The following is a 27,930-nucleotide window of genomic DNA, read 5'->3' on the forward strand; positions in this document are numbered from 1 at the left end:
ATTTTTCTTTGCCTTTAATTTTTGCCACTTTGATTACTATGTGTCTCGGCGTGTTTCTCCTTGGGTTTATTCTGTATGGGACTCTCTGCGCTTCCTGGACTTGGGTGGCTATTTCCTTTCCCATGTTAGGGAAGTTTTCGACTATAATCTCTTCAAATATTTTCTCTGGTCCTTTCTCTCTCTCTTCTCCTTCTGGGACCCCTATAATGCAAATGTTGTTGCGTTTAATGTTGTCCCAGAGGTCTCTTAGGCTGTCTTCATTTCTTTTCATTCTTTTTTCTTTAGTCTGTTCTGCAGCAGTGAATTCCACCATTCTGTCTTCCAGGTCACTTATCTGTTCTCCTGCCTCAGTTATTCTGCTACTGATTCCTTCTAGTGTAGTTTTCATTTCAGTTATTGTATTGGTCATCTCTGTTTGTTTGTTCTTTAATTCTTCTAGGTCTTTGTTAATCATTTCTTGCATCTTCTCAATCTTTGCCTCCATTCTTATTCCGAGGTCCTGGATCATCTTCACTATCATTATTCTGAATTCTTTCTCTGGAAGGTTGCCTATCTCCACTTCGTTTAGTTGTTTTTCTGGGTTTTTTTCTTGTTCCTTCATCTGGTACATAGCCCTCTGCCTTTTCATCTTCTCTATCTTTCTGTAACTGTGGTTTTTGGTCCACAGGCTGCAGGATTGACTATTTCTTAATTTATCAACTTTAAATAATATTGACTTCCTTCTAGGAGCATTTGGGTCTTTTGCAAAATCTTCTTCCCTTCTCACCTCTCAAATTTTTGTGAATAATATCATTTTTAGTTTCTATATTGTCTACCTTTATTATTAGACGCTTTTATCAGTTAGGATGCTCTTGGTGTACACTAATAGAAAATTTATTCAAACTGCCTTAGTTAATTAGTAAATTTAATATTTCATGTAATAGAAAATTCAAAGGTAGGGTAGGCTTCAAACCCGGCTGACTTGGTGGTTAAACAATGTCATCAAGACCCCTTGTTCATTTCTTTCCTTAGTTTTACTATCCAAAATAAAGACTTTATACTAAGCTGGTTCCCCACTTGCTCATAAGATGGCTGCCAGTAATTATTCCTATTACACACTTTCTTCTTTATGTCCAATCGGGAAGAAACTAGCTTTTCCATCTCATGTCTTAAGAGTAAAGGCAAATTTTAGTCTCACCTCATCACTCAGAACTGAATCACATGCCCATTTATGAACCTATCACTGGCAAAAGGAATAGATTACCAAAAAGCCAAAGATGGGTTCATCTACCCAGGAGCCACCTGGCCTATGCTGAGGGAGTTAAATACTGGAATAAAACTCAGGGTATGTTAGGAAGAAAGATGTAATGGATATGGATTAGCAACCAATAGTGTCTACTACCTAATTTTTCGTATGTTTTTCTGTTAACTTTTTTTTCCATATTTGCTAGTTTTATTTATTTAACTTTTTTTTTAAACATCTTTATTGGAGTATAATTGCTTTACAGTGGTGTGTTAGTTTCTGCTTGATAACAAACTGCATCAGCTATACATATACATATATCCCCATATCTTCTCCCTCTTGCGTCTCCCTCCCACCCTCCCTATTCCACCCCTCTAGGTGGTCACAAAGCACCGAGCTGATCTCCCATGCTATGCAGCTGCTTCCCACTAGCTATCTATTTTACAGTTGGTAGTATATATATATCCATGCTACTCCATTAACTTTTGACAGTATTATCTTGACCTCCACTAACAAATGATATTAATGTCTTCTATACTGTCTTCTATATATGCTCTCCCACTTCAAATTCTCAACTTCTAGTGTATCAAGAACTTTATCAAGATCACATCTAACAGTGTTAAGAAATTTAAGCAAAATCGCATTAAATATTGAATGTTATATTGAGAGTTCAGGTTTAAATCATTATTTTGCTAAAGCACACTCTATGGAATAAATCTGGAAGGAATTTCATCATAACTCTATTCACTGAACTACTCTAAATTACAACTAACCCCTTATTCATTTGCCAAATATCTTTAGTTCCTTTCGAAAATGACAACCTTCTCACTTTAATCTTTGATAATAACTGTCCCCTGGTTTGTACACAATTGGAATGGTGACATTAGGCAGCTGAGATGATTAATTCATTCACTTAATAAATAATTCTCAGGGTTCAGTAAAGTTAACAGAATAGTGTAAGATTGGAAACTGACTTTCTCCCAAAATATCAACAAAAGCAGCTGAAACCAGAAGAGGAAAAAAATCCCATTTACAATTGTAGCAACAAAAATATACAGGCATAAAGCTAATAAGAATTTTGCTGTGCCATTTGAAAGGAAATTACAGAAATGTTATTGAGAGGCAATATGCTTTCAATATTATAACAATGTTATAATATTATAACAATATTATAAAAATGTCAATTAAAAATGTGAATTATTCCCCAAACAACTTATAAAATTAATTCACTTGTGAGTTATTAAAACATAAAGCTAGAATAATTATAAGACCGAAGTAATGGTATAGGACAAGATAGAAATATGAATGGAAAAGAACAGCTGCCAAAAAACACAGAAACATTTTAGTAATTATATTCATTACCTAAAAAAGGCAGTTCAATCAGCATAGAAAAAAATGAATTGTTCAATAATTGTTACTGGGATAAATGCTTACAGACACGGAATAAAGGGACTATATATTTTTTTAAATTATGACTTAAGCTGTTTATTCTTTCTAAATTAGTAGAAAACTATTTTGCAAGGTTTATTATTATAATTTTTTGTTTGTGGTTTTCTTGTTTTGTTTTTGAAAGGTACTATATTTTTAACCAAACCACACACCATAATAAATGGACTGGAATTAAGAGTAGGAAAATGAGGACAAAATGAAAACCAAAATAAATATAGGTAAAGAGACTATTTATATACAGTAAGTCCCCTACATACTTACCTTCAAGGTGCGAACTTTCAAATATGCGATCGTGTGTTCACATGTCCAATCACATAAGTTAGTTCACGTGTCTGGCATACGTTATCACATGTGTGCATCCTCTACAAGTGGTTGTACTCTTGTGTATTTTACTGTACAGTACTGTATAGAGTGCAGTAGTACAGTATCTTTATTTCAAGCTCAGGATGTCTGGAAGCAAGCGTAAAAGCAGCAGTGATGTAGCTGGTACTACTGTACTTTTCAAGGTACTGTACTGTAAGATTAAAAATGTTCTATTTTTTGTGTTTGTTTGTTTTTTATGTATTATTTGTGTGAAAAGTATTATAAACCTATTACAGTACAGTATTATATAGGTGATTGTGTTAGTTGGGTACCTAGGCTAACTTTGTTGGACTTACAAACAAATTGGACTTACGAATGTGCTCTCAGAACACAACTCGTTCATGTGTAGGGGATTTACTGTAATTCTGTAGTGGATAAGGCCTTTTAATAACTAACTTTGAAATTAGAAATAATAAAGGCAAAGGTTGCTACATAAGACTACATAAAATATAGAAGTTCTGCACATTCATAAAATATAATAAACATAATTCAAGTACATATGACAAAATAGGAAAGTGATTTGCCACATATGACAAAAGCTGACATTACTGAAAAAAAAAATCCTCTTGCAGTAAACAAGAAAATGATGAACAGACCAAAAGAAAAATCAGCAAAGGGCATGGTAAGGGATTTAAAAGGAAAAAAATGGATAGTCCAGAGTGTTGAGAAAATAAGCCCATTATATTGCTGCTTACAATAATTTTGGAGCATAATTTTGTAACATATACATAGCCTTAAAACACATATAGGCTTTAACTACCAATTCTACTCCTGGAAATCCATTACAAGGAAATGCTCGGAGATGTGTGCAAATATTCATCCATATATATCAGCAAATAAATGAATGATAAACAACTAAACTAAATAGTAGATAGCTTAAGTAGATCATGATATAATCACAAGAATTTAAAGTAAAACAAGGGACTTCCCTGGTAGTCCAGTGGGTAAGACTCTGCGCTCCCAGTGCAGGGGGCCCGGGTTCGATCCCTGGTCAGGGAACTAGAGAGCACATGCATGCTGCAACTAAGAGTTCGCATGCTGCAACTAAGAAGTCCACATGCTGCAACTAAAGATCTTGCTGCTGCAACTAAGACCCAGCTCAGCCAAAATAAATTAAATAAATAAATATTTTTTAAAAAGTAAAACAAAAGCCTTATGTTCAAAATGAACATTTTACAAAAAAAAATGATTAAGTATATGGATATAAAATATTCTGGAAGAATACTCGATAAATGTGATCTCTAAATGGTAGGACTATGGAGGATTTTGAGCTTATAATTTTATTTGTATACTCTGATTTTTCTATAATGAAATTGCATTACTTATATAATTTTAGAAGTTATTTTTATAGGAAAACCAGATCATATATATATATATATATATATATATATATATATATATTTTTTTTTTTTGGCTACTGGCAATGTTGCTTTCCCTAATCTATACTCTGATATGCCCTGAGCTCTTATCAAAGAATACCATAAGATACCATGTTAGAAAACCTGATATTGTATTTGCTCTGAGGATGCTTTTGAGGACACTGCCTACTCTATCTCTCAATATGCCTAGAAATCACATTAAAAAATTTCTTTTAAAGTGCTGGAAAAAACTTCTCTTGCCCTTAGGAGTTGGTATGTTTCTTTCCATCGATCATGAGAATCATTTAATTGTATGCTTATTTTATTTTTTCTTAGGCAGCCAGAATATTAAAACGAAATACTTCATTCAATACTTCCATTGCCTTGCTACTTCACTGAATATATATTTTAAAACATGTCAAATCTTTTTGAGGTAGGTATAAATAACTAAGTAGTATATTCCCATTATTATTATCAGCTTCTAAAGGACAGTACACAACCAAATTTAGTCTCCATTGGAATAAATATTCCCAATATGATTTATTATATAGAAGAACCAATTCTGGAAATAAAGTAAAATATGACATTGTTGCTTTGATAAATGAACCAAGAAAGTCAAGTCATTATTGTTTTAAGACATTAAGGAAAGCAATTTTAAAATCCCTGTCAACATTAAACTGGATCATGGAAGGCAGGGACATCTGTCTAAATCACTACGTACATTCCCTAGATGCTTCCCTTCAAAACAGGCTTTCAGTAAATGCTTTCTTGCATAGATGGTCAGAGATAACACTGAGAAAGGGATGTTACTCTTCACATTTCATTCACTCCAAAGCACCTAGCAAGGGATCTAGTACTAGAAAAGAACCCTTATTTTTCCCACTTCAGTGTAAGCCAGAGAAGAAGAACTTCCAGTAAGCTTCTGTCCTCCCATGGAATTGCTTCCTTCCCTCTCTCCACTCCTTACTTGCTCTTCCCCATGAAAGGAAGAGTGATCTGCCAGTGTGACAGATGACAGCCTGGAGTCCCTGACCATGTTTCTCTATTGGGTAGAGTCAACTGTAGTTGGCATGTCCTTTTGTCTCCAGGTCTGTCTGTGCTCAGTGCAGTGATTTTGTGCTCCAAACTATATGCACTAGGCAGATCAGAAAGGCAAAACTTTATTTTCTCTTCACTGTGTGATTACTGAGCCTGTAAGCCAGGTTTGCAAGCCTTCATGCAGCTGGTTGGGTTAAGGCATGCAAAGCTTATTTTTATAAACTGATTCTTCCTTGCAGATGGGTCCTTGGATTTTCTTTTGCAGAAGAAAAATGTACCATGTGTTTTCTACAGTTTTACTATTAATAAAGTACATACTTTGATCCTCATTTGGTTCCTCTATGGTTGAGGTGAGAATGTGGATATAGAAATTTCCTCCCCTAAGGTTTAGCACACAGTAGTGCACTCAATAAATATCAGCTCTGCTTACTTCTATCATTCTTCCCTTTCACCTTAGCAGGTTTCTATGTTCCACATTCATTAGTTTTTCCTTTCTCCATTAGTATGTTTTAAATATTGTGTTATATTCCATCTTTACATGATAATTAGGTAAACAAATCCTTGTTCCAATTTTACTATCTTCTAGTTCAAGAAGAAAGACCTTAAGAACAACAAGAAGGTTGAGAAGATTTGGAGTCTGGGGGAAAGGTCTAATAGTTATCCTCAGATATTTACAGATTTATTCTCTGAGACTTCAGAGGAAAAAACATGGGCCAAAGAATGAGGAGTAGTGGAAGGCAGATTTGAGGAATAAATAATCAACAGGGCTGCTTCAAATTTTAATGGAATGTCCTTGACACTGGAGATGTTCAAGTAAATGCTGAACAATAACTAGTTAGGATGCTTTAGAAAAGATCTCAACATTGAATAGAGGAGTAGAGATGAGAAACTATTCTCATCTATGATTCTATGATTTTAACAAGTTCTAATGAGTTGGGCAAGCACTGTTTTATAACTAGAGAGTAACAAATTATGCTGTATATGATTTTCAATAACTTTCTCATAATAATTCATACAGTACTTTTAGAACTGGAACAAAGAGGTAGTCAAAATAATCAGGCAATTGTGTTAATGAAAGACAACAGTTACCTGTCTGGAAAAAGACTCTGGAAATAATTGTCCGACACAACGGGCAGGGAGTGCTTGCAGGATTGTCTTTGGCAAGAGTCCGTAAGCAGGGCTCACAGAAGATGTGGTGGCAAGGGTAACACATGTAGGGGTTGAAATAAACATCCAGACACACTGCACAGATGTAGCTCTCCTTTTCTTCTGCATATTCATTGTCATCATCTGTACTCATCTCATTATCCAAAGTCTGCAAAACATAAGCAAAAACGATTTTTCTTAGTTCAGTATGAGATTGGTTTCCTTGAGAAATAGAGACATTGATTTTATATTTTCTTAAAATGAATGAAAATATTTATAAGAAGCAGGTAATATCTGTTTCTGTGCATAATCAAAGTGACAGAAATGCTACCTCGCAAAGTGGGAAGAAACTGGAAACATACATGAAAAACCCAGAAGTCTTATTCATTTTAGTATTTTTATATAATGCTATATGTTAAAATATAGTACCTGAACACATTAAGTATATCCTGTATCTCTATTTAACCAGCACTACTTAAGTAAGTGTTAGGTCCTAGGATGACAGGTTCCCCCTATCTATTCCACTCCCATCACAGCAAATAAGCTGACTGTCGCAAGATGATAAAGCCTTACATGGGCATTCACACATGAAGAGAAGTGAGGGTAAGAGGATGTCATACTTCATCTTCACACCATGCATGGAGCGTTTTTATTCTACATTTTGCACCTTCCTGAACCTCAAAGCCAATAAAAGGCCAAACCCTAAGGTATGTCAGGAAGTAGATAAGGTAAAGAAACTTGTAGTAATTCTGGGATGAGCCTTGTAACTGGGAAATATGATGATCCCTCTCCTCTCTCCCAAATGGAAGTTAAGAAAGACGCTATTAAAAGGTAGTTAGGATTTGTTATAAAGCATAAACTAACACACCATTGTAAAGCAATTATACTCCAATAAGGACGTTAAAAAAAAAAACAAACGGTAGTTAGGAAAGAGGCACTCAGGTTAGCAGCACAAAATCTGGTGGCTGAATTCCTGTTACTTAACATCACAATATTCCTCATCCATGAGGATGCTGTGAGAATTAAATGAGGTAATCCACGTAAAGCGTTAAACACAGTGCCTGGTATCTATCAAATATTCAATAAATATTAACCATAGCCAACCTTTTCTCCTCTCTTCTTCAAAGGCCCTATAGTCTTGGCTAGAGCCTTGGGAAATTTTCCTCAAACCAGGCCTGACCTCAGTCCACTGAGGCATAATGGGAATCTACATGGTGTAGATGCTTTCCTCCTCACTTTAATGGATGTGAAAAATGGAGATCAGTGATTAATATCTGAATAGGCCTTGGGTTTAATAAATATTTTTAGGTTACATGAAATGTAAAAGTTACATAAATGAGGCAAACAGAGACTTGAAAATACAGAAAAACCTTTCTACTGGATAAACTATTATTTGATTTATCCAGATGGCTTTGCTTCCTCTTTCTGCCACTTGTTGATAATTTCTCTCTTTATGAAAGACATATTTGAGGCATTAGCCCATTCTTTTTAATTGGTTGTCTGATTTTTCTTAAGCATTTTTACTTAATCTAGTTATTTGTTGTTACTGGCTAGATGTGTTGCAAATATTTTTTCCTTTTCTCTGGTTTGTCTTTTCACTCTTTTCATAGTGTCTTTTGATGAAATGAAATTCTTAATTTTAAAGAACATTTTTCCTTTATGATTTAATACTTTTTGTGTCTTATTTAAGAACTCTTACTTTTTCCCAAGGTCATTAAGAGAGTCTTATTTTGCATTTAATAATATTTCATCATCCTATAATCTACATGGAATTGATTTTCATGTATGGTGTACATTAGGGTTAAATTTCATTTTTATTTTTATGTAATTTTTAATTGGTACAGCCCATTTATTGCAAAGACCTAACTTTCCTCCACTGTTCTAAAGTGCCCCATTGTTATTAGGCCAAATATGCATGGGTTGGCTTCTATTTTGTTCCATTACTTTACTGTCTATTCCTATGCCATAATCACAATCTCTTACTGTGGGCTTATAATAAGCCTCAATATCTGGTAAAGGAAGTCCTTTCATCTTAAAGTCTAATAAGAACCTGCAGTATAAACAAACAAACAAACAAACAAAACAACTAATACTAAACTTTCTTTGGGTTATTTGTATGGAAATATGTTAATATAAATGTTTCAGACATTACATGAAATTTCTAAAAATCTTAAAAAAAAAAAAAAAAAGCCCTTACTCAGGTGGATGATTACAAAATAGATAAAATTCTTCCTGTCTCTCTATGTGCACCCATATGCATTTCATCAAGATGTGGAGATTAGTTTTCCACCCTCTGAATTTGGGCTCTGTCATGTGACTTGCTTTGGCCAATGGATTGTTAGCAAATATGATGCAAACAGAGGCTTAAAAAAAGCTTGTGCATTGGAATAATCCTCTCTTGATGATCTTGGAAACCCTAGTCTACTACCACGTGAACAAGCCTAGGCTAACCTGCTGAATAGTAAGTGAATATGGTCCAGCTGCCTCCATTGTGACTGCTGACAACAAGCCAACCACCAGACATGTGTGGGTAGAGCCAATGACTGTCACCTAACTGTAAATGTACTGGTGAGCCCAGATGACACCGTGTGGATCAGAGATAAGCCATTACAGCTGAGCTCAGCCCCAACTGCCAACTCAGAAAACTGTGAGTGAATATAGGTTGTTGTTTTAAACAACTAAATAAAATCTGTTTGTTACATAACAAAAATTAGTTGACACATCCTTGTCTACACATGGCTAACTTTACCTGATTTTTAAAATCTTAGTTTAAATACCAACTTCCCCAAAGGATTTCACTGCTATTCTATCTAAAGTTGTTCTGTCACTGCTACTTATTTATCTCCTCATAATAATTTCTATTTGCCTATTTTTATATGTCTCTCAATAGAATGTTAAGATTAATAAAGGGGAATGAAAAAATATATATACATACATGCCATTTTTTCCCCAATGAATTAATAGTACAGCCTGCTTGGTGGTGGCTTGCATTCTCAAAATGCTCATAGGTTCAGCTTGTTAAATATTGTATTGATTATATCTCTATTAAGTGTTCTTAGGTATTCTTGTAGGCCTTTTGGATATTAACCGCTAGATAACAAGCATTCTGTGAAATCTCATATAACATATACAAAGTTTAACACAGAGAAGATATGAAGTAACTGTCCTTCACCAACAGAAAGATTGTGGCTATGAGTTGAACACTAATAAAAATCTGCTGGAAAGGCAACAGTATCCACAATTTTTCTCATTATTGTTATATGACTATTCTCTCCTGTACTTAAAAGAAACTTGAAAAAGGAAAGCTGTAAGTGCACAATTAGTACCGATTTGGGCCCCCCAGATAATAAAAATATCTTTGGATCTAGATGCTTACTTACTAAAATTTTATTTCATAGTGACAGCTTATTCTGTTTGTATTACACTCTCAATATTGTGTCTTGAGATTTGAACTAATTAACCTCAAAGAAACTCATGGCATAAGACAATCATAATTTGAAGACCTTCTTAAAGCAATCCAAATTGTGGCCCTAATAACTGTACATAATTTTATTTCTATGAAGTACTTTATCTCTACATAAATAACAAAAGTGACTAGATTTCATTAAAATATACATCAAAGAAAAAAATGATTTGCTATTTAAAAACACAACAATATTATGGAAATAAACTTGAAGGTGGAAGTTTGCAAATAGAAAATGAGGTCAGAACTATTCATCTATTATCTGAGCTACGAGACTCAATCCACAAGACAGATGTAACATATACAAAGACCTCTAGGATCACTATATTTTAAGGGACCAAAAAGGGTGAAGAGTTTTCATTACACAGAGAATTGAACATATCTGGTGATAAAAACTGTTCTGCAAGAAGACAAAAAAAACATCTCAAAGACAGAACTCCACTGGGCTTTTCTGCAAATTGGAGAGATAATAATAACATTACTGTTGGATACATGGTTATATTTTAAAAATTAATTACTCATTAATAGATAAATGTCAGCCTGGAAAAAGGTTTTTAATAGGTGTGCCTATGAACTCATCTTCATTTCATCAACATTTCAATTACCATAGATGGAGACCATCAAAATGCTTCTCAGAAATGGAGAGGTGACAGGAAAGATGGCTGACTAGTTAAAAACAACTAAAATCCTTTCTGAACAGGAGGGAGACCTTCAAGATGGCAGAGGAGTAAGACATGGAGATCACCCCACAAATACATCTACATGTAGAAAAACTCCTATGGAACACCTACTGAACGCTGGCAGAAGACCTCAGACTTCCCAGAAGACGCCCTCAGGCGACCTACATGCAGAGGCGGGGCCAATCCAAAGCTGAACCCCAGGAGCAGTGCGAACAGAGAAGAGAAAGGGAAATTTCTCCCAGCACCCTCAGGAGCAGCAGATTAAATCTCCACAATCAACTTGATGTACCCTGCATCTCTGGAATACCAGAATAGACAATGAATCATCCCAAAATTGAAGTGGTGGACTTTAGGAGCAACTGTAGACTTGGGGTTTGCTTTCTGCATCTAATTTGTTTCTGGTTTTATGTTTATCTTAGTTTAATATTTAGAGTTTATTATCATTGGTAGATTTGTATATTGATTTGGTTCCTCTCTTTCTTTTTTTTTATATACACATATGTAATTTTTCCTTTTTCTCTTTTTGTGAGGTGTATGTGTATGCTTCTTTGTGTGATTTTTGTCTGTATAGCTTTCCTTTTACCATTTGTCCTAGGGTTCTGTCTGTCCGTTTTCTTTTATTTAGTATAGTTTTTAGCGTTTGTTATCATTGGTGGATTTGTTTTTTGGTTTCGTTGCTCTCTTCTTTCTTTCATTCTTTTCTTATTACTTTTTAATCTTTAAAAAGTTTTATTAATTAAAAAATTTTTTTATTTTAATAACTTTATTTTATTTATTTATTTATTTATTTATTTCTCACTTTTCTTCTGAGCCCTGTGGCTGACAGGGTCTCAGTGCTTTCGCTGGGTGTCAGGCCTATGCCTCTGAGGTGGGAGAGCCAAGTTCAGGACAGTGGCCCACCAGAGACTTCCCGGCTCCACGTAATATCAAATGGCAAAAGCTCTCCCAAAGATCTCCATCTCAACGCTACGACCCAGCTCCACTCAACGACCAACAAGCTACAGTGCTGGACACCCTATGCCAAACAACTAGCAAGACAGGAACACAACCACACCCATTAGCAGAGAGGCTGCCTAAAATCATAATAAGGTCACAGACACTCTCAAAACACACCACCGGACACGGTCCTGCCCACCAGAAAGACAAGATCCAGCCTCATCCACCAGAACACAGGCACTAGTACCCTCCACCAGGAAGCCTACACAACCCACTGAACCAACCTCACCCACTGAGGGCAGACACCAAAAACAACAGGAAGTATGAAACTGCAGCCTGCGAAAAGGAGACCCCAACCACAGTAAGTTAAGCAAATTGAGAAGACAGAGAAATACACAGCAGATGAAGAAGCAAGGTAAAAACCCACCAGACCAAACAAATGAAGAGGAAATAGGCAGTCTACCTGAAAAAGAATTCAGAGTAATGTTAGTAAAGATGATCCAAAATCTTGTAAATACAATGGAGAAAATACAAGAAACGTTTAACAAGGACCAAGAAGAACTAAAGAGCAAACAAACAATGATGATGAACATAATAAATGAAATTAAAAATTCTCTAGAATGAATCAATAGGAGAATAACTGAGGCAGAAGAACGGATAAGTGACCTGGAAGATAAAATAGTGGAAATAACTATCGCAGAGCAGAATAAAGAAAAAAGAATGAAAAGAATTGAGGACAGACTTAGAGACCTCTGGGACAACATTAAATGCACCAACATTTGAATTATAGGGGTCCCAGAAGAAGAGAAAAAGAAAGGGACTGAGAAAATATTAGAAGAGATTATAGTTGAAAACTTCCCAATGTGGGAAAGGAAACAGTCAATCAAGTCCAGGAGGCACAGAGAGTCCCATACAGGATAAATCCAAGGAGAAACACGCCAAGACACATATTAATCAAATTATCAAAAAGTAAATATAAAGAAAAATTATTAAAAGCAGCAAGGGAAAAACAACAAATAACACACAAGGGAATCCCAATAAGGTTAACAGCTGGTCTTTCAGCAGAGACTTTGCAAGACAGAAGACAATGGCAGGACAAATTGAAAGTGATGAAAGGGAAAAACCTACAAGCAACATTACTCTATCCAGCAAGGATCCCATTCAGATTCAACGGAGAAATTAAAACTTTTACAGACAAGCAAGAGCTAAGAGAATTCAGCACCACCAAACCAGCTTTACAACAAATGCTAAAGGAATTTCTCTAGGTAGGAAACACAAGAGAAGGAAAAGACCTACAATAACAAACCCAAAACAATTAAGAAAATGGTAATAGGAACATACATATCGATAATTACCTTAAATGTAAATGGATTAAATGCTCCAACCAAAAGACAGAGACTGGCTGAATGGATACAAAAACAAGACCAGTATATATGCTATCTACAAGAGACCCACTTCAGACCTAGGGACACATACAGACTGAAAGTGAGGGGATGGAAAAAGATATTCCATGCAAATGGAAATCAAAAGAAAGCTGGAGTAGCAATTCTCATATCAGACAAAATAGACTTTAAAATAAAGACTATTACAAGAGACAAAGAAGGACATTACATAATGATCAAGGGATCAATCCAAAAAGAAGATATAACAATTGTAAATACTTATGCACCCAACATAGGAGCACCTCAATACATAAGGCAAATGCTAACAGCCATGAAAGGGGAAATCAACAGTAACACAATCATAGTAGGGGACTTTAACACCCCAGTTTCACCAATGGACAGATCATCCAAAATGAAAATAAATAAGGAAACCCAAGCTTTAAATGATACATTAAACAAGATGGACTTAATTGATATTTATAGGACATTCCTTACAAAAACAACAGAACACACTTTCTTTTCAAGTGCTCATGGAACATTCTCCAGGATAGATCATATCTTGGGTCACAAATCAATCCTGGGTAAATTTAAGAAAATTGAAATCATATCATGTATCTCTCCCGACCACAATGCTATGAGACTAGATAACAATTACAGGAAAATATCTGTAAAAAATACAATGCATGGAGGCTAAACAATACACTACTAAATAACCAAGAGATCACTGAAGAAATCAAAGAGGAAATCAAAAAATACCTAGAAACAAATGACAATGAAAACACGATGACCCAAAACTTATAGGACGCAGCAAAAGCAGTTCAAAGAGGGTAGTTCATAGCAATACAATCTTATCTCAAGAAATAAGAAACATCTCAAATAAACAACCTAAACTTTCACCTAAAGCAATTAGAGGAAGGGGAACAAAAAGACCCAAAGTTAGCAGAAGGAAAGAAATCATAAAGATCAGATCAGAAATAAATGAAAAAGAATTGAAGGAAACAATAGCAAAGATCAATAAAAATAAAAGCTGGTTCTTTGAGAAGATAAACAAAATTCATAAATCATCAGCCAGACTCAAGGAAAAAAAGGGAGAAGACTCAAATCAATATAATTAGAAATGAAAAAGGAGAAGTAACAACTGACATTGCAGAAATACAAAGGATCATGAGAGATTACTACAAGCAACTATATGCCAATAAACTGGACAACCTGGAACAAATGGACAAATTCGTAGAAAAGCACAACCTTCTGAGACTGAATCAGAAGAAATAGAAAACTGGCTTCACAAGTGAATTCTATCAAACATTTAGAGAAGAGCTAACACCTATCTTTCTCAAACTCTTCCAAAATATAGCAGAGGGAGGAACACTCCCAAACTCATTCTACGAGGCCACCATCACCCTGATACCAAAACCAGACAAAGATGTTACAAAGAAAGAAAACTACAGGCCAATATCTGTGATGAACATAGATGTAAATACCCTCAACAAAATACTAGCAAACAGAATCCAACAGTACACTGAAAGGATCATACACCATGATCAAGTGGGGTTTATCCCAAGAATGCAAGGATTCTTCAATATATGCAAATCAATCAATGTGATACACCATATTAACAAACTGAAGAATAAAAACCATATGATCATCTCAATAGATGCAGAAAAAGCTTTCAACAAAATTCAACACCCATTTATGATAAAAACCCTGCAGAAAGTAGGCATAGAGGGAACTTACCTCAACATAATAAAGGCCATATATGACAAACCCACAGCCAACATTGTCCTCAATGGTGAAAAACTGAAACCATTTCCACTAAGATCAGGAACAAGACAAGGTTGTCCACTCTCACCACTATTACTGAACATAGTTTTGGAAGATTTAGCCACAGCAATCAGAGAAGAAAAAGTAATAAAAGGAATCCAAATCAGAAAAGAAGAAGTAAAGCTGTCACTGTTCGCAGATGACATGATACTATACATAGAGATTCCTAAAGATGTTACCAGAACATTACTAGAGCTAATCAATGAATCTGGTAAAGTAGCAGGATTCAAAATTAATGCACAGAAATCTCTTGCATTCCTATACACTGATGATGAAAAATCTGAAAGAGAAATTAAGGAAACACTCCCATTTACCATAGCAACAAAAAGAATAAAATACCTAGGAATAAACCTGCTTAAGGAGACAAAAGACCTGTATGCAGAAAACTGTAAGACACTGATGAAAGAAGTTTAAGTAAAATTAAAGATGGAGAGATATACCATGTACTTGGATTGGAAGAATCAACATTGTGAAAATGCCTATACTACCTCAAGCAATCTACAGATTCAATGCAATCCCTATCAAACCACCACTGGCAGTTTTCACAGAACTAGAACAAAAAATTTCACAATTTGTATGGAAACACAAAAGACCCTGAATAGCCAAAGCAATCTTGAGAAAGAAAAACGAGCTGGAGGAATCAGGCTCCCAGACTTCTGACTATACTACAAAGCTACAGTAATCAAGACAATATGGTACTGGCACAAAAACAGAAATATAGATCAATGGAACAAGATGGAAAAGAGATAAACCCATGTACATATGGTCACCTTATTTTTGATAAAGGAGGGAAGAATATACAATGGAGAAAAGACAGCTTCTTCAATAAGTGGTGCTGTGAAAAATGGACAGCTACATGTAAAAGAATGAAATTAGAACACTCCCTAACATCTTACACAAAAATAAACTCAAAATGGATTAAAGACCTAAATGTAAGGTCAGACACTGTAAAACTCTTAGAGGAAAACATAGGCAGAACATTCTTTGACATAAATCACAGCAAGATCCTTTTTGACCCACCTCCTACAGAAATGGAAATAAAAACAAAAATAAGCAAATGGGACCTAATGAAACTTCAAAGCTTTTGCACAGCAAAGGAAACCATAAACAAGACCAAAAGACAACCCTCAGAATGGGGAAAAATATTTGCAAATGAAGCAACTGACAAAGGATTAATCTCCAAAATGTACAAGCAGCTCATGCAGCCCAATATCAAAAAAACAAACAACCCAATCCAAAACTGGGCAGAAGACCTAAATAGACATTTCTCCTAAGAAGATATACAGATTGCCAACAAAGACATGAAAGGATGCTCAACATCATTAATCATTAGAGAAATGCAAATCAAAACTACAATATGGTATCACCCACACCAGTCAGAATGGCCATCATCAAAAAATCTACAAACAATAAATGCTGGAGAGGGTGTGGAGAAAAGGGAACTCTTGGACCGTTGGTGGGGATGTACATTGATACAGCCACTATGGAGAACAGTATGGAAGTTTCTTAAAAAACTGAAAACAGAACTACCATAGTACCCAGCAATCTCACTACTGGGCATATACCCTGATAAAACCATAATTCAAAAGGAGTCATCTATCACAATGTTCATTGCAGCTGTATTTACAATAGCTAGGACATGGAAGCAACCTAAGTGTTCATCAACAGATGAATAGATAAAGAAGATGTGGCACATATATACAATGGAATATTACTCAGCCATAAAAAGAAAATTGAGTTATCTGTAGTGAGCTGGATGGACCTAGAGTCTGTCATATAGAGTGAAGTTAAATCAGAAAGAGAAAAACAAGTACCGTATGCTAACACATATATATGGAATCTATAAAAAAAAATGGTTTTGAAGAACCTAGGGGCAGGACAGGAATAAAGACGCAGACATAGAGAATGGACTTGAGGACACGGGGAGAGGGAAGAGTAAGTTGTGACAAAGAGAGATTGGCATGGACTTATATGTACTACCAAATGTAAAATAGATAGCTAGTGGGAAGCAGCCGTTGATCTCAACAGGGAGATCAACTCGGTGCTTTGTGACCACCTAGAGGGGTGGGATAGGGAGGGTGGGAAGGAGACACAAGAGGGAAGGGATATGGGGATATATGTACACATATAGCTGATTCACTTTTTTATAAAGCAGAAACTAACACAGTATTGTAAAGCAATTATACTCCAATAAAGATGTTAAAAAAAAAATCCTTTCTGGAACAAGGTATGCCATCAACAAATAATATAAAAATGTAAAATAGGCTAAACCAGATAGCAGAGTCAAGATTTAAAATAAAAGTTAATAAGTTCCTGGCTTAAATCAAGATTAACAGGTATAAATATAAATCCCTCATTAAGAATGCAAACCAGACTGCAGACATAGAAGATGAATGAAACTTAGCTGAGAGCAATTCATGTAAAGAAGAGATAGAGATTTTAACTGACTAGAAGCTCAACATATGATGTGGCTACTTTAAAAAGTGGGTTTACGTGGCTACCATTTATATGATCACACCATATTTGTAGCTACTTTGAGGGATGCAGAGAAACTAGAGTTATCCATAGAAGTATATTGACGGCCAGGGCAGCATAACTTCTGAAACTACCTCATATGAAGTACTGTTGAAAGACTGAGGATACTCACTCAGAAAAATAGTAAAAGGAGACAAGATATTCAGGTATTTGTGAGAGAGATCATAATTTTTCTTTGTGTAGTTCTTATGATTAGATCTAAAAAGGAATGAATGTTATGAGAAGAGAGACTAAAATAAATGATAAAAGAAATACCTATTCATCAACCAAAGTAATATGAACACCAGCATAACATGTTCACTCTTAAATAGTACATTTGCCACAGAGCTAAACATTTATCTGATGTTTCCTACCAAATATTGGGGGACTTATAAATAAGATGACAAAAGTTGTACATATTAACTAATTTCATCAACACAAAGCCCCTGTGAACTAAATTTAATTATGCTCATCATTTTCTATATCAAAGGAAACTGAAAACAGCTCACTTACTGAAACTAGTGGTGAAGCCAGAATTTCAACCCAGCCAGTCTAGATCTGAAGCGACACTTTTCATCACCACATTCTTAACTGAATTAATATACTTTGAATAGTCCAGCAAATAATAAATGTTAACTGATGATGATAATGATGTACATAAAAAGAAAAATGAAATTTAGATAGGATGTATAGGGAAGTTAGAAGTATCAAGGCATCATCATTAAAATCAACAAATGAATGTAATAGGTGTTCAACTGTCCAACTGCTTTTGGCCCCATAGAAATTATCCTGCAAAGTCAACCAAATGTACTCAGTCTCTCAAGCTCCTTTACAGGGTCTTCCAGTCTAAGAAAATGAGATAATAAACTGATAAATAATACAAACAACCTTTAAAAAATTTGTAAATATTAGTACAAAAATTAATAGATCAAATTTTTTTTAAAATAATAATGACAACAAAGCAGCAGTGACATTTAGTTTATTTACAATTATTGTGATTACTGTTATGTTTGGCCTTATTCTTTCACTTCCTATTTTTTTTCAAGAAGTAATAGTTGGGCAGTAGTTAAGAGCAAGACTGCAGTGCCAATCTTGCTGGACTCTGCCACTACTGCCTGTATGACCTTACACAAGTTACTTATCTCCCTGGGGTCTCACTTCCCTTATTTGTAAGGTGGGGATACTAAAAGTACCTAGCTCATAGAGTTGTTGAAAGGATTAAAAGAGTTAATATGTACAAAGCACCAGAACAGTGCCTGGAATATAAAAAGTGCTATCTAAGTGTTTGCTGCTATTATTATATCCTATTTCTTTTCTCTAATAATTATTCTTAACTTTTAACCAAAACAGTTAAAGTTTAATGTTTATAACCTCCCTCTTCTGAACAAGACCTAGAAGGCATTTTACTTCCCACTCAAAAACACAAAGACGGCTTACGTTTTATTGCAGTCATCTGAATTTTATTTCTAAAATCTTAATAATTGCTTAAATATATTATGCCTCTACTTTGTCAGGATTATCTTCTTAAAATCAATTAATCTATATTTATTTTTAACTATGTTTTACTGTCTGCTTATTTTTATTCTTCAGCTTATTTAACAATGTTTTCTTGTATCCCTTATTGTCCTCTCTCTTGAATTCCATTTTTTATTGTAATCTATCCTTGAGAATTCTTTTTTCTTCGGAAATATATATGGGTGGTAAACTGCATGTTCTTGCATTTTTTTTATTCCTTCCTTTCTTTTTTTTTATTTATTTATTTATTTATTTATTTATTTATTTATTTATTTATTTATTTATTTATTTATGGCTGTGTTGGGTCTTCGTTTCTGTGCAAGGGCTTTCTCTAGGTGCGGCAAGCAGGGGCCACTCTTCATCACAGTGCGTGGGCCTCTCACTATCATGGCCTCTCTTGCTGCAGAGCACAGGCTCCAGACGCGCAGGCTCAGTAGTTGTGGCTCTCGGGCCCAGTTGCTCCGTGGCATGTGGGATCTTCCCAGACCAGGGCTTGAACCCGTGTCCCCTGCATTGTCAGGCAGATTCTCAACCACTGCATCACCAGGGAAGCCCTCTTGCATGTTTTAAGTCCCTTTATTTTGTCTTCACATTTGAATTCTATTTGAGTATAATTCTAAATAAAAAATAATTTCACTCAAAACATTGAAGACAGAGAGAGGAAACCAAGATGGCAGTGTAGGAAGATCTTAAGCTCAACTTTTCCCATGGGCACACCAAAATTACAACTATTTATAGAGCAACTACCCATGAGAATGACCTGAAGACTAACAGGAAAGCTGTTCCACAACTAAAGGTAAAAAAAGAAGGAACCACAATAAGATGGGTAGGAGGGGCTGAAACAAAATGCAATGTAGTCAAGACCCACACCCTGGGGTAGGTGACCTACAGAGGGGAGAATAATCACAATTGCAGAGGCTCTCCCCAAGTTTCAAGGGATCCAAGCCCCACCTAGGGGGTCTCCAGTCCTTGGGTCCTACACTGGGAAGACAAGCCTCCAGAACGTCTGGCTTTGAAGGCCAGTGGGATTTGTGTATAGGAGAGCTGGAGGGCTGCAGGAAACAGGGACTATGCTCTTAAAGGGTGCACACAAATTCTCACAGGCTCTGAGACCCAGTGCAGAGTCAGTAATTTGAAAGGAGACCAGGTCAGACCCATCTGCTGATATTGGAGAGCCTCCCAAAGAGGTGGAGGCAACTAAGACTCACCCTGGGGACACAGACACTGACAGCAGCCATTTTGGGGAGCTCCTTCTACCAAGAGGACACTGGTGCTGGCAAGTAATATTTTGGAGTCCTCCCTCTAGCCCATTGGCATTGGGACCCAGCCCTGCTAACAAGCCAGATGGTACCAGTTCTGGCAAACCCCAGGTGGAGGAGTCAGTCAAGTAGGGATGTAGCCCTGTCCACCAGCCAGTTGGACACCAGCCCCAGGATCCCCCACACCTCCCAGCAAGCTTACCTGGGACTTAACACTGCCTAAGAGTGGGCCAAGGCAAGCCTCAGAACCCCCAGGCCTGAAGCCAATTGCATCAGGACCTGGCTCCACCCACTAGCAGGCTGGGACAAGCACTGCAACCTCTAGCACCTGTATCCGGCTGTCCCAGGACCCAACTCCATGACCCTGCTCACAAGTAGGCCAGCACTAGCCCTGGGAACCCTGGGCCCTACAACCAGCCAGCCATGCCAGGACCTGACCCTGCTCACCAGCTCTGGTGACCAGAGGGAAGTGAGCTGCTGGGCCCCATAGGAAATCTCCAACACAAGGCCATTTCTCCAAGATTAGGAAATGTAACCAACCTACCTAATACATACAAATAAATGTGAAAATTAGCAAAAATGGGGTGAAAACGGAATATGTTTCAAATGAAGGAATGAGATAAAACCCCAGGAGAAGAAAGAGATGAAGCAGAGATAAGCAACCTACCCAATAAAAGTTCAAGATAATGATCATAAAAATGCTCAATTTGGGAGAAGAGTGGGTGAACACAGTGAGAGGTTTAACAAGGAGTTAGAAAATATAAATAAGAACCAAACAGAGATGAAAAATACAATAACCAAAATAGAAAAAACACTAGAAGGAATTGACAGTGTATTAGATGATGCAGAGGAACAGATAAGTGAGCTGGAAGACAGAGTAGTGGAAATCATTGAAGGTAAAAAGAATAAAGAAGAAAAAAAAAAATGAAGACAGTTTAAGAGGCCTCTGGGACAACATCAGGCATACTAACATTCATATTATAGGGATCCCATAAGAAGAAGGGAGAGAGAAAGGGGTAGAGAACATATATGAAGACATAATAGCTGAAAAATTCCCTGACCTGGGAAAGGAAACAGACATACAGGTCCAGGAAGCACAGAGAGCCCCAAATAAAATCAACCCAAAGAGAACCACACCAAGACACACTGTAACTAAAATGGCAAAAATAAAAGATAAAGAGAGAATATTAAAAATGGCAAGGGAAAGCAACAAGTTATTTACAAAGGAATGCCCATAAGGCTATCAGCTGACTTCAAAGTAACTCTACAGGCCAAAAGGCAGTGGCATAATATATTTAAAATAATAAAAGGAAAAAACCTACAACCAAAAATACTCTACATGGCCAGGCTTTCATTCAGATTTGATGGAGAGACAAAAATTTTATAGACAAGCAAAAGCTAAAAGAGATCAGCACTACCAAACCAGCTTTATAAGAAATGTTAAAGGGGACTTTAGGGGGGACTTAACACCCCAATTACATCAATAGATTATCCAGATAGAATCAAAGAGGAAACATTGGCTTTTAATGACATATTAGATCAGATAGATTTAATAGCTATATATAGAGCACTCCATTCAAAAGCAGCAGAATACACATTATTTTCAAGTGCACATGGAACATTCTCCAGGATAGATCACATGCTAGGCCACAAAACAAGTCTCAGTAAATTTTAAGACTGAAATCATATCAAGCATCCTTTCTGACCACAAAGGTGTAAGTCTAGAAACCAACTATACGATAAAAATTGCAAAACCCACAAGTACATGGAAGTTAAATAATATGCTACTAAACAACCAATGGGTCACTGATGAAATCAAACATGAAATAAAAGAAAATACCTGGAGACAAATGAAAATGAATACACAATGATCCCAAATCTATGGGGCCCAGAAAATCAGTTCTAAGAGGGAAGTTTATAGCAATACAAGTCTACCTCAGGAAAGAAGAAAATCTCAAAAAAACAACCTAACCTTATGCTTAGAGGATCTACGAAAAGAACAAACAAAACACGAAGTTAGTAGAAGGAAAGAAATAATAAAGATCAGAGCAGAAATAAATGAAATAGAGACTAACAAAAATAATAGGAAAGATCAATGAAACTGACAGCTGCTTCTTTGAAAAGATAACAATAATTCATAAACTTTAGCCAGACTCATCCTGAAAAAAAGAAGACCCAAATAAAATCAGAAATGAAAACAGAGAAGTTACGATCAACACCATAGAAACACAAAGGATCATAAGAGATTAATATGAAAAATTACACACCAATAAAATGGACAACCTAGAAGAAATGGATAACTTTCTAGAAATGCACAATTTCCCCAGACTGAATTAGGAAAAAATACAAAATATAAACAGACCCATTATCAGTAATGAACTTGAATCAGTAATGATAATTTAAAAAACTCCCAAAAACAGAAGTCCAGGACCAGATGGTTTCACATCTGAATTCTACCAAGCATTTAAGGAAGAGTTAACGCCTATCCTTCTCAAATTATTCCAAAAAATTGAAGAGGAAGGAACACTTATGAACTCACCACTCTGGTATCAAAACCAGATAAAGCCACCAAAAGAAGAGAAAATTGCAGAACAGAAATGCAAAAAGTCCTCAACAAAATATTAGTGATCCAAATTCAACACTATATTAAAAGAAGCATATACCATGATCAAGTGGGATTTATCCCAGGGATGCAAGGATAGTTTAATACACATGGATCAATCAATGTGATATACCACATTAACAAAGTGAAGAATAAAAACCATATCACAGTCTCAATAGACGCAGAAAAAGATTCTGACAAAATTTAACATCCTTCTATGATAAAAATTCTCCAGAAGTGGGTATAGAGGGAACATATCTCAATATAATAAAATCCATATATGATAAGCCCACCGCTAACATTATACTCAACAATGAAAAGCTGAAAGCATTTCCTCTAAGATTGGGAAAAAGACAAGGATGCCTACTCTCACCACTTTCCAAAGAAGACATACTGGTGGACAACAGACACATAAAAAGATGCTCAGCATCACTAACCATCAGTGAAATGCAAACCAAAATTCAAAGAGGTATCACCTCACACTTGCAGAATGGCTATTATCAAAAGGGCAACAAATAACAAGTGTTGGTGAGGATGTGAAGAAAAGGGAACACTCGTGTGCTGTTGGTGGGATTGTAAATTGGTGCAGACACTATGGAAAACAGTATAAACATTCCTCAAAAAATTAAAAATAGAGCTATGATCCAGAAATTCCACTTCTGGATATTTTTCCAAAGGAAACAAAAACACTAATTTGAAAAGATATATGCACCCCTATATTCATTGCAGCATTATTCAGAATAGCCGAGATATGGAAGCAACCTAAGTGTCCATCGATAGGTGAACAGATATAGAAGATGCGGTGTACACACACACACACACACACACACAAACACACACACACAAACACACACTCGATAGAATATTACTCAGCCATAAAAAAGAATGAAATCTTGCCATTTGCGACAACATGGATGGACCTAGAGAGTATTATGCTGAGTGAAATAAGTCAGACAGAGAAAGACAAATACCGTATGAATGCATGTATATGTGAAATCTAAAAAAACCAAAAAACAAATAAACAATTATAACAAAACAGAAACAGAATCACCAATACAGAGAACAAACAAATGGTTGCCAGAGGGGACAGGGGTCGGGGGAGGAGTGAAATAAGGTGAGGGAAAATGAAGAGGTACAAACTTCCAGTCACAAAATAAATGAGTCATGAGAATGAAATGTACAGCATGGGGAAATTAGTCAATAATAATGCAATATCTCTGTAAGGTGACAGATGATAACAACTTATCTTGGTGATCATCTTGTAACGTATAGAAATATCTAATCACTATGTTGCACACCAGGAACTAACATAGTGTTGTACATCAATCATACTTCAAAAACAAACAAATAAACGAACTCACAGAAAAAGAGATCAGAGTTGTGGTTACCTCCTCGTATTAGTTGTGCTTCTCCAGAGAAACAGAATAACGAGTATGTGGGGGAGAGGGAACTGGATGAAGGTAGTCAAAAGGTACAAACCTCTGGTTATAATATAAATAAGTACTAGAGATGCAATGGACAACATCATTAATATAATTAACACTGCTGTATGTTACATATGGAAATTGTTAAGAGAATAAATCCTAAGAATTCTTATCACAAAAATACATTCTTTTTTTCATTTTATATCTATATGAGATGATATTCATTAAATTACTGTGGTAATCATTTCATGATGTATGTCATATCATAATGTAAGTATGTAATGTAATTTATAAGTTACATAATGTAACTTACATATCATTGATGTAAGTCAAATCATAATGCTGTATACTTAATCTTTTACAGTGTTGTATGTCAATTATATTTCAATAAAACTGGAAGAAAAAAGACATGGATCAAAATCTTTAAAGTACTATAAAATATTTTTATGCAAAGGCTTAGAGTATTTTGACAGATAATAAAATTATGTTACTTTCTGCATGTAAAAATATTTTATTACTTTTACTTATTTCATTAAAAAATAATTATTTGGATGTAAAATCAACTTAACCTTGAGTCCCTAGGGAATATAAAAACAAATATTCTTCATGGTAATTAATGTTTAAATTGAAAAAAGTATAAGAAAAAAAATCTTTAAAGTACTGGAATAAAAATCTATCTACCTAAATTTCTATAGCCAGTGAGTATATTTAAATATCTTTCAAATATAAAGAGGAGTTAAAGTCCGAAAGAAGAAAAACTTTGAAGATATTGATCCACTGTTTCACAGCATCTATCACTGAATATGAAAAACATGTCTACCTTATGTTTGTTTCTTTTCTTGCTGGAAGTCTTACAACCTTCTCTTTATCCTCAGATTTGAAAAATTTTACTAGTTAGGTGTTCTTATAGTTACTCCTGTTCAGTACTCAGTAGTCTCTTTTAATCTGAAGAACAGTGTCTTTCTGCAGTTCAGTGGAAATTTCATTTTTTTCCCAGATTAATGACCACTGTCTATTCTCTGTTCCTACCTTTATATTTCTCAGTACACACAGATTGGATCTCTTTGATCTATCTTCCACGTTCAATTTTGTGTTTCTATTTTCCATCTCTTTATGTTATGCTATGTTCTGGGAGAATTCCTCAGCATTATTTTCCAAGATACAAAATCATTCAATCTTTGACTTAACAAATATTCACTGAGTGCCTACTAAGGACTGTACACCATTCTAGGTGTAGGTGGTAGGTATAAAGCAGTGAACATAACATACAATACATCCCTTCCGGAAGCTTGTTTTCGAGGCTTATGTTTTATGTCATTCTATTACACAGCTCTCATGCTATATATTTTTTTAATTTTAGAAATCACGTTTTTAATTTTCATGAATCATTTCATTCTTTTAGTATTCATTTATTTAATAGTAGGCTACTCTTTCCCTCAAGATATAATATCTTCTTGACTAACATAAGATAATAACTAGAACTTATTATAATATCCCTTTGTTTTCTGGATAAATCTATTTCCTCTGGGATCAGTTTTTATGTTTATCTTCCATGTTATTGGTGTTCCTCAAAAGTCTGACAATACTTCTTCATAGGTACTGACTTTTTTAAGAGTAGTTTTAGGTTTACAGAAAAACTGTATAGAAAATACAGAGAATTCCCATATGCCCCCTCCTACTACACACACACACAGTTTAATCTATTATTAGCATTACTGTGGTACAGTTTTACAATTGATGAACCCATATTGATATATTACTATTAACTGAAGTTCACGGTTTACATTAGGGTTCAACTTGGTTTTGTACATTCTATGGGTTCTAACAAATGCATGTCTTATATCCACAATTACAGTATCATACAGAATAGTTTCACTGCCCTAAAAATCCACTGGCTCTATCTATTCATTCCTCTCACCCTCTCCCACAACCCTGTCAACTACTGATCTGTCTGTATATAGTTTTCCTTTTCTAGAATGTCATACAGTAGAAATTATACAGGATGTAGCCTTTTCAGACTGCCTTCTCTCACTTAGCAATATGAATTCAAAGCTCCTCATAATTGATTTTTGATCTTGAAATTATCCCAGGTCTCTAACGAGAACTCTTCTTAATTCTACATCACTTTTCTTTCTTGGGCTTAAAAACAAAACAAAACAATTGATTTGCTTCCATTTTCATTTTCTAAAGAAATACAAACCCAATTGCTTTCTATCTTTTAGAAATTCTGAAAAGATTCTGGTTCACTGATGGATTGCTCTCTTATTTTCTAGCATTGTTATATATATGTATTCTTTTAAAATAAACCTTTTTCTATAATTCTGTTTTCTTTAATAGTATCCATTGAAATTAATATCATATTTCCCTTTCACTAAAAATTGTCTCCAAGGAAGTGGTAAGTATAATTAAAAGTTACAATTAATTTTATTATATATATGTATGTGTATGTGTGTATATTCCACCACTCAGGGAAAAAAAGCCAACTTCCACTAAGAATGCCCTTGATGAAGCAAGAAAAATACTAATTTTTATTAAATCTCCACCACTGAAAATGTATCTTTTAATATTACATGTGACAGAAATAGGAAGTACCTACAAAGCATTTCTGTTGCATACCAAAGCATAATGGTTATTTTGAGAAAAGTACCTTTGTTATTGTTTGAGTTGTGAGCTGACCTAGCTGCTTTTACCACGAAATACCATTTTTTATGTAGAAAAGAACAATTGTCAAAATGATTATTCATATTTGGTTATTTGGCAGACATTTTCACAAAAAATGAACAAAGTAAATCTGTTAGTTCAAGAAAAACAACTGACAGTATTTGTTGCCAATCAAAATGATGAAATTTGAGCTTTCAAGCAAAAAATCAGAATTTTGGAAAACCTGTATTTGCTTATAGTTTCTCAATACTTACAGCCTTTTCTGAAGAGATTGGTGGTGATATTAACAAATTTAAAAATATTGCATAATGAAATATGTCAATACTTTGAAGAGCTGTATAACTCAGTTAACCTTAGTTTTCAAATGTTTAATGCATGATAATATAAAATCATCCATGAGTAAATGAACCACTCAAAGTGCAAAGACAGACCAACAGATTTTAATGTAACAGAGTACTTTAAGTTCATATCAAGTGTTAGATTCCACATTATAACTAGCCTTTAATAATCTACACTTATCAAGTTCTGGTGTAATATCAAAGATGACTATCCAAAATTATCTTGAAAAGGTACTATAATACTGTTCCCTTTTCTGACTACCTATCTGGCTGGGTTTTCTTAATATTCTTCAACCAAAAAAACAGACGGCAACAGTTTGCATGCAGAAGCAGATGTGAGAATTCATCTGTTTTCTATTAAGCCAAACGTTAAAGAGATTTGCAAAAGTGTAAAATGATGCCATTCTTCTCAAATATTTTAATAGAGTTATTTTTCATAAACTATGTTATTTTACCATGTAATGGTTTATCTTTATATGAATTAATAAACAAATATTTTAAATTTTTCTCAGTTTTAATGTGTATTATAGAAAATATTTATAATGGGTATACACAAAAGCTTTTTGGGGTTCTCAACAATTTTTAAAATTTTAAAGGGATCTTGAAATCAGAAAGTGTCAGAACGGATATACTAGGAGATAGAAAGCAAAGGTGATTGGGCCCTAGGCATATATTATATACTATATTAAAGTATGTAGGTATTTATTGAATTGGCAGTTTTGTCAATAATCTCGTCAATGATAATACTAAGCAAGATAA

At 35.0% G+C, this 27,930-nt stretch overlaps 1 protein-coding gene across 10 annotated transcripts in view; it reads right to left on the reverse strand.

Moving 5' to 3' along the window:
* The window catches only part of RNF180 (ring finger protein 180), a 302,738-nt gene that overhangs the window by 76,361 nt on the left and 198,447 nt on the right, over positions 1-27,930 (reverse strand). For 9 of the 10 annotated variants that reach the window (XR_014262246.1, XM_082457249.1, XM_082457254.1 and 6 more), the window contains one exon: positions 6,520-6,745. Coding sequence is in view for 8 of the 10 variants with exons in the window: in XM_082457249.1 (XP_082313375.1) it covers positions 6,520-6,745 (226 nt within the window). In the remaining 2 variants the exon portion in view is untranslated. Of the gene's footprint in view, positions 1-6,519; positions 6,746-27,930 lie in introns of those variants that run through there. The other variant, XR_014262247.1, reaches the window with a different exon arrangement.

The sequence above is a fragment of the Balaenoptera physalus genome (genome assembly GCF_965194825.1).
Source record: "Balaenoptera physalus genome assembly, chromosome: 3".
NCBI lineage: Eukaryota > Metazoa > Chordata > Mammalia > Artiodactyla > Balaenopteridae > Balaenoptera > Balaenoptera physalus.